The 12791-nt window shown below is 41.7% G+C and overlaps 1 protein-coding gene and 1 long non-coding RNA gene across 7 annotated transcripts in view; one reads left to right on the top strand and one right to left on the bottom strand.

Annotated features, from left to right (window-relative positions):
* Nucleotides 1–12791, bottom strand: part of VIT (vitrin) — a 56143-nt gene that overhangs the window by 41984 nt on the left and 1368 nt on the right. For all 6 annotated transcript variants that reach the window (XM_036379982.2, XM_054514301.1, XM_036379984.2 and 3 more), the window contains exon 2: nucleotides 499–567. In XM_036379982.2, the coding sequence (XP_036235875.1) occupies nucleotides 499–529 (31 nt within the window). In that variant the 5' untranslated portion in view covers nucleotides 530–567. The remainder of the gene's footprint in view (nucleotides 1–498; nucleotides 568–12791) is intronic.
* LOC118684822 (uncharacterized) lies at nucleotides 377–11367 on the top strand. The gene is made up of 4 exons (XR_004979894.2): nucleotides 377–607; nucleotides 802–951; nucleotides 8600–9287; nucleotides 10104–11367. It is a non-coding gene; the product is annotated as an uncharacterized LOC118684822 (long non-coding RNA).

Raw genomic sequence — 12791 nt, 5'->3', positions numbered from 1 at the left:
AACAGCTAGAGGGAATATTGCCTAGGAATGTCACAACCAGAGTGTTCATGTAAGATGAATTGCAAGTTCTGGAGTTTCTGCATGTTCTCAAAAAGTGAGATCCTGTCTGACTGCCAGGGGAAAGAAAATAAGACACATTTATAACCTTTTGGTACCATCTTGTTCATGGAAAGAACAAGAACAGGGAGAATTGAAAGAGATGATTTTTCTTTAGAGGGAATCTTTACATTACAGGCACTTTTCAGGCCCACCTGATATGGACTGCATGTAACTGGTCATATACTTGGAGATCTCTGCAAGGAATTAATGTTTTTTTCTATGCCAAAGTCAAGAAGTTTGTGTAGCCTGTTTCTGAAAAGCTGTGCCAAGGCTTACACCTGCCACTGAGAGCTTCATCAGCCCTGGAGTCCAAAGGGAAGACAAACAGTCAGTAGCCACTGGGCATCCAGGATGAGAGAATACAGACCCTACAAATTGCAGCACAACAACTGTACTTACCAAAGAAGGCTGCAATGACTGTGGCCCTCATGGTGAGTGAAGAAAAATCTGGATGAGCACTAAGGAGCACTGAAAAGGAAAAGAAGAGTACATCAGGCTGCATTTGGAGGTAAGGCAGATGACACTGGCATGCTGGGGGCAGAGGAACTGTGTGCTCTTCTTTAACCTTTCACAGTCCTCACATGCTGCATCCTCTTATGACACTTTCTAGAACAACTGATATCCCCAGGGGAGGTGGTATTTGGGCTATCACACTCCCATGGACTAATTTTACTTCTCTCCAAAATTTGTCTTTTGCTCCAGAAACCAAGATTTCACATACTTATTGCAGAAGCCAGGGTCAGGAGAGGGCATGGTGGGCATGGACATGTTCTGACATCTATTCAAATCTGTTCACTGCTCTTCTAAGAAATAATCAAAGAATCGTCCTTTCTGCACATCAAAGCACACCAGGTAATCTCACATAGATAAGGGGAACACAAATCCATTTACTCCTGAAAGATGTTGCATGAAGTATTTTGCAATTGTTCCATCATTTTTGCAATTGTTCCATCATTTGTGAGCCAAATTGCTGATTTCTTTCATTTTCTGAGGATGTGTATGTGTGTACTTACATGTGAGCACTTGAGATTAAGAGGATTATGTCAGAACATCTGGTAAACATTTTTTCTGGGTCTGCATACATGGTTTATGACCCCTGCCATCCCTGAAGATTTTGGCCAGGCTACAAGAATTCAAACTTACCAGAGATAACCCCTCTCAGCCCCTCCTGAGCATCACCTGCTGCTTTTGCTACTATTTCATGATTGTTGAGGGAATCCTGTGTTGGGCACTCATAGTTAATCGTAGTCATTAAAGTACTACATAATGTTTGACAAACAGAGTAAAAAGTCTGAAAGGGAGAATATATTTGTCTGTTGTACAGGGAGAATATCAAGGATCAAAATAAACTTGATCTTCAGAGAAACTTATTACAAGAGGAAATGTTTGTTTAAAGAAAAAGAACTAGCTATCCAGAAAGAAAATAAGAATGTTAAATAAGAATGATAAAGCTGCATATGACCAGGGAAAGCAAGATATCTGCTTCCTGGAAAAATGGCAGATTTCATCTGATTTCACATAACAATTCATATACTCAGAAGCAGGGCTGTGGTAACCCCAGAAAGAAATTTAGAGAACAAGGAAGATAGAGGAGAGTAAGAAAAAAAAATCTGCATTCTGTCTTCATATAAAATGTTTCCATATTTTTACTTTAATTACTCTTCTTTTTCAAGCAAGCCACATGCTATGAATGAGGATGACTAAAATAGTATGCTAATCTAAACTGAGTTCAGCCATTTCTGGGTCTATATAATTTATAACTCTTTTTACATAGAGCAGATCCACTTCGGATTTTTACTTCTATGCTACAGTTGGAGAACTTCAAGTGCCAGGACATACCAACAGTGTCAGTTCCTTAGAGCACAATGTCTTTCCTTGGTGATCTCCCTGAAAAAGGTTCCTGCTAGGCTGCTAAAGCTGAAAGTGGCAGAGGTTTCTCAGAAGCCACTGAACTGAATCTGGGGGACATGGAAAGTGGCTCAACACAGTCACTGTGTCCTTCTGAAGGACGATGGGCAGTGCAGTGGGGGTGACCCCAGGCTGTGCAAGCCATATCAGCAAGAGCAGTTAAGTGGTGATATTCTGCTCTCATGGTTAGTTTCTATTAAAAAGAGTTGCCCACCTTTTGGAACAAAAATCCACTTTAAGCATTTACTGAAGTTTATTTCTACTGTGAAACTGTTAAAAGAAATAGCACCAAGATGTAGAAGAGTGCTCAGAGAAACAGCTCAGATGCTTTTCTCCTCCCTTTTATGTTTCAATGCACTAACACATCAGAGGTATCAAACAATTGCTCCCCTTCAATGAATTCTCACTTTAGGTCAATCACAGAAAAAGAAGAGGCAGAATAAGAGTTGCAATTCATTTGCAGAACTACCATGCATCATTAAAGATTGTACTGACACTGGCTTAGACTTTGCAAAAGACATCTTAATATGAGCATTCCCAAAATTTGCAGTGAATAAATTCAGCATTGGCATTTTTATTTAAAGAGATCTGTGTGGATTTTTCCTGGCAGTATTTGGCTTGGTGCTGAGATGTTTTTCTCCACCAGTTTAATTACAGTAGAAGAGGTCTGATATGGTAAAGCATCCATGTAAAATCTGGCTTCATGGGTGGGCTGCTGTGTGTTGTGTGGGGAGAGTCCAACGCTGCCTAACTTTTCCTGTCTTAGAAAACATGTAACCACTTGTATCACCAGGGCTGCACAAGACTTCCCACTGCTTCCTGAAGACCCTGCTGTCCCCAGCTCTGCTGTCCCCAGGGCATGGCCAGCCGCCCCAGGAGCCACCCCAATCCCCTTGGGTGTCAGAACCCTAGGCTTGGCTGCAGTTGCATTCTCTGCCTAGTTGGCTGGTGGGAATTTCTCTTCAAGGCAACAGAAAGTGGGCTTTTGTTCCTAAATTATTATGAATTCACTGTGGAAAGAAGCCAGTAAATCTAAAAGGATTTAAGACTTAAAGCCTGTCAGGGGCTCAGCAGAGTTCAGCAGATCCCTTAGCCTGCAATAACAGATGTTTATCAATAAGAAAGATACTGGAAGCATTTAGACAAGGCGGTTAGATTTGCCCAACAGCTTTGTTGTCACAGCTAAACAGAAAAACATCTTATTGTGGACTCTGTATCTGTGTTAGTGCTAGTATCCTCATGGAAATAAATTATATTAGTAAAGAAACTTGGTTTTGCCACTATAATAATTTCTGCATATCAGGAGAAATGCACAGACATCCTGTGACACAGCCCTGGTGACAGTACTCCAAGGGGTGGTCCTGGCCTTCAGACCGTGGGCTGTCACATGGGGAAATGCACAGGAGGATTTACATTGCTGCCTATTAAGTATCAGGCACAGAAGCTCCAGGCTTTCTGTAGTGGAAGTCTGTGTGCATTCATTGTTTTTGGGGCCTAGGGTGTCACCTGATTTAAGCTGTGTGAGATCTCCTATACTGTGCACTAGCATGGCATCTGCTCCTTCACACTGCTAAAGGGAGCAACAGCTTGGAAAAAAGCAGTGGGTTTTTTGCTCCTCTGGGAAGGAAAGGGAAATCAGGGCTCCAATCCATGCTTACAACAGACTTTTTTAGTCAGTGTAGATCCACTGAGAGGTCTGGGGATGTTTTATCTGTAGGTCAAAAACGGCACTTTGCTATTAAATACAAAGTTGCACTTCCTTTGTTCCTTTACAAAATGAATAGATCCCATTAAAACAAACTGAAAAGTTTCTACTTTTTATTATTATGGAGCATGAGTTTTGCTGAGACTTCTAATCAGATTTCTGTTAAGGCAGTACTTACAGTCCCAGTCAGAACTGGGAAGTAGTGACTACACACTATTAAATCTCCCAAACTGTATGCTGGATCTCTGTTTATCTGAGTACCTTTTACCATCTGAATCTTTCAGACTGTCATAACAGAAGTTACCTTTATGCCAGAGAAGCTATTACATATGCATTACATTAACATGTGCTTCAATTCCTGCTAAGTACAAACGTACTAAGAAGTATCTCCTTCAGTGTTTCCCAGAGCTGCTGATATTTTACCTTTTAAATCAGAATCCTTTTTGAAAGAATTCTGATTACTTTTTCCTGACCACAAACACTTGAAAACTCTTGAATGTTAGTGAAGAGACAGAATTAGCAAGCTATTCTTTCTGTGTATAAAGATTTTTTTATATTGACCTTTTATTAGCAACTTGACTTCTATAAAGATCTGAGAGAGCTGCTACGTATTACAAACAGATGGTTTAACTGCACATCATTGTCACTGTATGGCAAAGTGCAATATTTTCTGGAGGAAGTGCAGATTATAAGTCCTTGATTTTTGGTGTCTGGCACTGCTGTTCGTTCCATGTGCAAGCTGAAATTCTTTGCTAGTGCCATGTGCTCTGCCTCTGCAGGAGTAAGCAGTTTATCTCCTGTAATCTCCTGTGCCACAGAAATTAATTTGTATACTCTCTTTGTACCACAATAGTGTGTGTCATTGTTTCCCTTTTCAAGGGGTTCTAATATCTCAGCAACACTGGCATCATAAAGAAAAATAGAAGTGGACTTTGTCTGAAATCTATTTGAGCAAGGAGCATGGAATTAGCAGCAGGATCTCTAAGCACTGTGGGTTGAGTTAAATATGTGCCCTTTATGGGAAAATCAAGTGGGTTTGGTGTAGGTGTCAGTAAATTGGTTCGGATAAACAAGAGCTGATCATCATCTTCTAGAGGAAAATATTTTAGATTTTTTTGTTGTTGTTGTTGTTGTCACTTTTAATTTTTTTTTATTATTGTTTAACCCTTTCTTTGTTTCATGCTCATACTCCGTACCCATGGCATTGTACCTTGTTTGGCAGTGCAAGAGCTGTTTGTTTTGGAGCACGCAGGGTGATATGACTAGCACTTGCCACATGTGATTTAGTTTCACCCTGTTTCTTGTCAGAGGGATGAAGTTATGTACCCTCAGTGCACTGTGTTGCTCTGAAAGTCTGTACATCAAAAAAAAGTATCTAAAAGTGGCTGTTTTTTGAAAAACTGCAGGTACTGAGTTTTGTTGAGACAGAAAGGTTGAATTGATAGCTATAGCTCATTATGGAGGCTTAGGCTGACCTGTAGGTGTACCAGGCTAGGTCACAAAATGCAAGATCCAAGGTGCTATTTTGTGAGGTGAGCTTGTCTTTGTGGGAGGATAGACTTTACTCTTTGTGTGGTCTGAAATAGAATATATGCATCCAGGAATTAAAAAATATCATAGACTTCATCACCTGCTGCTATAAGAAAAGGTGAATGAATGCTCACCTTTCATATTTCTTCTGTGATGAGGAAAACATGGGTCCAAATTCCCTGAGGCCGTGGCAGTTATCCCTGATTAAGTGTTCTCACCACTTGCTTCTTATGACAAGACTTTGATGGCTGCCACATAATGTTTTAAATGGTGCCTGCTTTGCTTAGTGAGGCTCCTGACTCTCAAAAGGGCTGTGGGGACTGCTGGTAGCCAGTACCTCTTGTGGGGGTCAAGTCACTCTCAAGTCATTGAAGTAAGGCATGGGTGGATTCAGAGGTCTAAATACTACCTAAGTTGCACCTTGGGCACAGGAGCAATTTTTTTTCTGAGGTGGTTGAACAAATGTTTATATGCAGGTTGGCAAGAGGAATTTAGTTCAAAATAGCTCTCATTCAGGTAGGTATAATGAAGAGATGATATACCTAAAAATTTAGAGACAAATAGAAACATGTAAGCAGCCCTGCAGTACTCATTTTGTGTTCATGCAATGCCCTGAGATTAAAACATAAGTTTGAAGTAACAGTGATGATGACTTCTCTGCTTTCCACAGAGCTCTTTCAGAAGAAGGTAATTTATTTAAGACTAGAGTGTGATTTAACTCGCCAGACCTTTCTCAGAGTTTAAATAAAACCGCAATGATTATACATTTTCATCTGTCTCAGCAAGAAAACCATCAATTATGTTGGTCTGGCCTGCCCCTTCCAGCAAAGGAAGAGATACATTTAGAATATGTCACCCACCCACAGAGAAAATATAATTTGGACTGTCTGGATTATGATTTCTTTGGGGGCCATTACACTGTACTTTCCTGGTTTCTGCTAATGTATTATGTTTTAATTTTTCATTTTGATGCACAGCTTTCATGCCTCATTGGGAATTGCTGTTTGCTTAAACCTGTGAATCCCTGTCCAGAAAACTTCCTCCCTCTGTTCTCCTCCCCACCATGGCTTTTGTCTGCCCCACTCACTCTCAGGCAAACTTTTTCTACTTTTCTAGTTTGACTATTACTTCTGCTTAACATCATTCAGACCCTAGCCAGGTGCCATCAATCTCTGGCACTGCAATTTTCTCAAGAAATAGAGGGCAGAGGAAAGTACTTGCAATTCAGCAGTGCCGGAGGGCTGTGCTAGCTTTGTAGCATGAGATTTGTGGCCACAATTCTTTTTTTTTTTTTAGAAAATGTGCCATTTTCTATTTCCAACAAATGGTTTAAACAAGTCAAAGTGACTTTTTAAAGTGCAATACATGGTTTCTCAGATTGGATGCACAATAAAGAGCACTGAATAACCATGCTATTGTGCTGCCTGCAAACTAAGTGTTGTGTGTCAGAATTCCCCTGAAGGTACATATTTAGTCTAAAAGCAAGGAATTTCTGTTAAAGGCACTGAAAAAACTGCACATAACCCTGGGGATGGTTTTGGAATTTCTGTAGCATGTTCAAACAAAACAACATTTTTTTTAGGTGGAAACTTAGAAGCAGAAATTTAGAGAAACTGTAGGATGTTTACTCTCTCCTTAAAGCTACACATAACCCTTCACTAAAAAAGTGAATTATATGTCCAGACCAAAAGCCAAACTCATCCTTAAGCATGCTATTAAATTTATATAACAGAAAACTTTTATTGATCCAGTATCTCCTACAGTTTGTATTACTAGTGACATCCCATGCCAAAGCCAAGGACTGGTTGGATAAGGATTTAGAAAATATTTGTAATTTAAAAAAAAAAAAAAATCTGGAGCTACCCTGGCATTTGGCACTTTTTGAAGTAAGGCAGGAAGTGATGGAATTAATTTATGTCTAGTAATGACAACTTGATCAAGGAAACATCTTTCACAAAAGGTCTTCAACAAGTCAGGAAGCATGGGAATGCTGTAGAAAGCATTTTGTAAAGCTAAGCTGAAATTCAGTTTTCTGAACTTCAGTAAATTGAAGTTAAGAAATTAACTTTGCAATCTCTTAAAAATGATAGTCTTGTGCTCCTTGCACTGCATAATATTTTCCTTTTTATATTTTGTACTTTCAAAAAATATTATTTCTTCCTAATTGCATTACTTCTGTTTGGAAATGTTTTCTCCAAATCTTCTCAGTTAAATATCTTTCTGATACCTTTAGTTTAGAAAAAAACAACCTGCGCAACAAGGGAGGTTGCTACCAAAGGCAAAGCAGAAAACAACCCCAAATCACCTTCTGCCCCTCAGTCATCTTGTAGTGCTGCTTTGTTGGGACCTCCCAATGGCTTGCCTGCTTGCAGGGTCAGCTGCTGAGGGCCAGGATGCCCAGCCCCACATCCCAGGATGTTCTGCATGGCCACGCTGCCCATGGCCCTCCCCAGGCAGTGGTCATTGCTGCTTTGGCTTTGCTACAGACTGCTCCAGCTGTATCCTCCCAGCTCCTCTGCAGCCCACCTGCAACCCAACAGGGCACTCAGGCTGATATCTCCCACCTGATGGGGCTGTTCTGGGGAGTTTGAAAACCTGTGAGTAGCGTTTCCATTTTTTGATGACTGAAGAAGACATCTCAGGGCTCCAAGCTGCTTTTGGGAGGAAAGTGAGCTAGGGATTGGAATGAGTGCCAGCATCATAAATGAGGCTATTAGGGGTTGTGCTGGCTTCCTGGAGACATGCTGTTGGTGGAGGTGCTGGTGAGAGACATGACACAGTGAGGGCCAAGCTGTGCAGCCTTATGGCATGTGTGTGCTGGCAGCCCTTGGCAACTGGCAGCACTGGTCTCTCTAACATATGGGGCGTGTGGACAACATGAGGAATAGCTAAGCTTCCAAAACTACATTCCTCAGTATCTGAGTGCCCTGGAGGGGAAATGAAAAGCTAGAAAAACATGGTGGCAGAGCAAGTGGCCTTCAGAGCCCAGTCTTGGATACTGTGACAGTGTAGGTACAGCCAGAAATTGCTGAGAAATGTGTCTCAGAACCAGGCTAACACTGTTTTACTAATTTTGCATATTAGAGTATTTTAAAACCTGCTATTTTGCATAGAGGTGGATCACAGCATTCTGTTTCTGAGAGACCAAGATTAAAAAGGGAAACTACTTGGACTGGGAGCAGGAACTTACAATTTGTGGGCTTTTGTTTTGAAAACAAATGAAGCCTACAGTCCTGAGTATTGCATAATCTACTTCCATGCTCAGGAAATTTGAACTATGGCTTTAGGAGATTACCATATGAGCTTCTACTTCAAATCTAATTATTGCCTAACCTATGTATTTCTTTCTACATACAGATTTCACCAACAGGAATAGAAGATGTAGACCATGGAAGACTGAGTTTCTGTCCCAAATTACCACCTATTTTGAGATGCAGTTTGGTGGAAAGGCTTTCTCCAAAACAGGGTGCAAGCAGGCTTTTATGACTTATGTGGTGTCAATATTTGCCCTTATAACATTAGTACAAAGTTGCTCCATTGGATCTACTCTAAACTTCTCTAAGCTCTCACCCCCTCATCTGGACACTCCTCTCCTTCCCATGCAGCCTCATTTCCAAACAGCCTCTTTCTTTCTGTGCTTCATGTCCTAAAACTTCTTCAACCAAGCCCAGAAGGACAAAATTCTCAAGTGTTGAAGATGCATTGCAGAAGAGGTGAGAAGGATGGGCTCACACCAAGGCAAGCAGGATGGATTCCCATCATCCTCAGCTGGCTGGCGGCTGTGAAAATACCCCTGTAGTCAGGGAGTTCTTACCCTTTTGTAGCTCTGACTCACTGAAGTTGTCCACAGCCAGAATACACAGCCCTGCTGCCAGCTTTCCTCTATGTCTCACCCCTGTTCGATGGGCTGAAGGGTAAATGATGTATTTGGAGGAAACAAGAAAGAATGGAGCCTTCTGAGTCCCTAAAGGAACCTGGCAGGGAGATCGAGAGGCACAGACATGGCTGTGTCCAAACTTCCCTGTAAATGAGTGATTTTTGAGAGGTAAAAATTTCCACAGTTTTGTGTACAAGCCTGAAGGTGTTGGAAATCCCCAGATCATCCTGGTGGGGACATTAAAGGACTGCATGAAGCTACACAAGAACATTCAGAATCTTCCCGAAAATTTTGGCGCATGTGTACCTGTCACTTGGCAATTCTGTGCCTTTTTCATATGAAACAAGCTGCCAGCTGAAGCACTACTGCTGGCTGCTGTGTTACATGTGTTCTATTTACAAAAATATTTTATAAGGTGATAGGCTGAGCAACAGTTTGCAAATGCAAGCTGAATGTATTTTTTATATCTGTGTCTGTGGGATGCTCAGTCGAATGAGGCACATTACTGACACAGATTGTGTTCTTAATGTGCCACTGACCTCTTAATGCACTCTGAAGTTCTGGAGATAAAGCAAAGATGGGATGGACTTCATGGGCACTAGAAAGTCAGTTCTGCCACTACAGCAAGACTGATGTTAAGAACTGTTTAAATCTAGATAATTTGAATGAACCAGATATGGTTATAAACACTCTTCTGAATGGGAATGTGTTTCCAGTTCAGGAAATGAGATATAGATTTGGGTGTCTGCTAAGGAAGAAAAAGCTGCAGATAGTAGGGGGTTTTTATCTTTTTGTTTGTTTGTTTGTTTGTGGGTTTTTTGTTGGTTTTTTTGGTTTTGTTTTTGGGGTTTGGTTTTGTTTATTTTTTGTTTGGTTGTTTTTTTAAATTAAAATGATTTTTCATGAGAAATATTGGTGCTTCCAAGCTGTTGGGAAATTTTCTTTCTGATCAACACTTTCTGTTTGTTTGGGTTTTTTTTCCAGGCCTCATTCGCTGAAAAATGAGCCCAAAGAGGAAAGGCAGCCCAAGGCAACCCAGCTAAGTCCTGCTGGAGAGGAGAACAGAGAAGATGGCAAGAGATGAGGGTGAGCTGGCTGCAGAACGAGGGAATGGGCTCTGTTCTCTGCTAGCAGGGCAGCTGTAGAGGATGTGGTAGCAGCCCTCAGACAGCACTAAAGCTGCCCCAGAAGAGAGTTAGGTGCAGAATGTTTGCAGAGCCAGAGCAAATACTTGGGTAGCTAGCCCATGAGTGCCATGCTGCCAGGACTGCCCAAACCTGGCAGCTCCCGGTGTTTGCAAGGGGCAGCTACACCCACGCAGGCTGCAATCACAGCTGGCCAGTACAGCTACCCCACAGGCGCCTTTGGAGCCTACAGAATTTCAGTAGATCCTGACTTCTCTATGGGCCACAGTGCTGGAAGAAAAGTTCATCAGTTCATGCTCCGGTTGTATCTGAACAAGCCCCTTCACATCCCTCTTTTTGCATCAGCTTGCTTTCCACCGGGCATCATCACAAAGCACTTTTACTCCTGCCTGGGCTCACAGCACTGCCTGCAGCCCCTTTGGGCTGGGGGCTTACAGAGTTCACAAGGGTGATGCAGGCTCTGGCAAGACAGACAGGCAGAGTTTAATTTCCTAACAGATACAATCTAAACAGCCACAGATTTTCTGGGCATTTCTGCGCCTTTCTGAGCCTCTCGTGTGGCAGCGGGAAGCTATCCTGCCTGTGCAGCCTTTAGCCCGGTTTTCCAAGAGGGAAAAATGTGCAGCAAATAAAGGAACTGGGATGCAAAAGAGTGGCAGCTGCTTTAGGACTGTTAGAGAGGCTCTTTTACGGACGAATGAACCGTCAATTTGTAGTAAGACATTGTTTTCTAAACATAGCATGAAAACTGTTATCTTGCCTGGCTGGTCATTAGAAGAGAGATAATTATAGTCCCTGTGCGACAGCCGGGCCCAGAACAGGGGCTGCATTGTCCCGGGTCCCAGCTGAGCTCCAGCACAGCCTCCCCAGGCAGCGCTGGGACAAGGGGGCTCCTTGTGACCCGGCAAGTTCAAAAGAGGAATTGAAGTGCTCTAAGTAGGTGTTAAGCACCTATTTCTCTCTCCGACTCTGGACTTAAAAATCTACTCCACAAGAGAAAGATGTGGAGAAAGGGCAGATCTGCGACTACTGTAGCTGCATCCTCCCTGCTTTTTGTACAATACATGCTATGATTATTATTTTTCTTTTATTAAATGAAGAAATCAGCCCCCAAACCACCAGTTTTGCGGTTCTGTGTTTCTGTTTTTCAACACAGATTAATGGAATCTGTATGGTGGACAGGTTTTCAGAAGGAAAGGCATATTATATGTTCAGTGTCCACTTCCTGAGGCCTGAATGAGAAACCTAAACCTCAGCTGATGCTGCAGCAGGCTGGAGGAGTCCTGGTGTACCCAGAGCTTCAGGGGGCCAGAACATCCCTCCAGGACTGCCAGGAAATACCAGACTTTTGTTTTTCATTACCCATGCAGAAAAGACCCCGCCACCCCAGCCAATTGCAATGGGCCAGCACACACCTTGCTGCTCTGGCCCCTGCCCGTGCCAGTCCCACTACACAGGCAGTTCATGTCTACAAGTGCCACAGCACTGTTTTTTTCAGGAGTACAGTCAGAGTTGCAGGTAGTAAACTGAGTTATCACTTTTTTTTTACTCATTTCAACCAGGTGCCTTAAATGACTTACCTATCAACACTTAAACTGAAAGAGAGTAGGTTTAGATTAGATATTAGGAAGAAATTCTTCACTGTGAGGGTGCTGAGGCACTGCCACAGCTTGGCCAGAGAAGTTGTGGATGTCATGTGAAGGGTTTTCTGACCAGAGCTTTATTTGTGGTTCAGAGAGGGAAAGAAAAAAATTCTCCAGGCAGACCAGATACAGTCAAGTTTTTGATGCCATTGTTACATAAACATTGGTTTTATTTTTAGCAATGTTTTCTAAGAAGCAATGGCCAGAAATAATAAATAATTCCAACATTTCACATGAAGTAATTGGCCTGGTTTTCAGCTTCAGTGTTCGCTCTGTGGCTCAGGTAGTGCCCTTTTAGAAATACTCCAAATAATTTTGACCAAAAAGAGTTTAATAATTTATTTCTTACTACTTCTGTGAAAGTCAGGAACTAGGTGAAAAAGGAACACCTTGTTAATGCCTCATTTAAAGGAAAGGCTTGTGTAGGATCTTATCCTTATTAGACAAAAGAGAATCCAAGAGGAGTATCTTTCTAGTATTCCAAGTGTGAGGAAACCTGGTGTAGCTAGTAAAACTGCTTGGTTCAACCAGTCAGTGGTAAGTGCTGTAATTATACCACTGGGGAAAGTAGTGTCTTACATTAAGTAATGGTAGGAGCAATTAAAGACCAAGTTAAGAACATAATATTACTACTACAGGTGGAAACACAGTATTGGCAGTACATTCAAAATTTCTTCTTAAAAAAATACTTTTTATGTACTGAATAACTGAAAGACAGGAAGTCCTTTTTGTCATCCCAGTGAGAACAACCCCAGCAACTCAAAGGATTGAGTAAAATATGCAAGCAAAGTAAGTCTGTTTAATATAAGACACTAACTTAGTATTTGAAAATCAATATGTTTGTAATGCAGTTATTTTTGCTTGAGTTCTCTTTGCATCTCTGA

This window comes from Molothrus ater, chromosome 3, assembly GCF_012460135.2.
Source record: "Molothrus ater isolate BHLD 08-10-18 breed brown headed cowbird chromosome 3, BPBGC_Mater_1.1, whole genome shotgun sequence".
Taxonomy (NCBI): domain Eukaryota; kingdom Metazoa; phylum Chordata; class Aves; order Passeriformes; family Icteridae; genus Molothrus; species Molothrus ater.
This window is presented reverse-complemented; position numbering and strand designations above follow the sequence as displayed.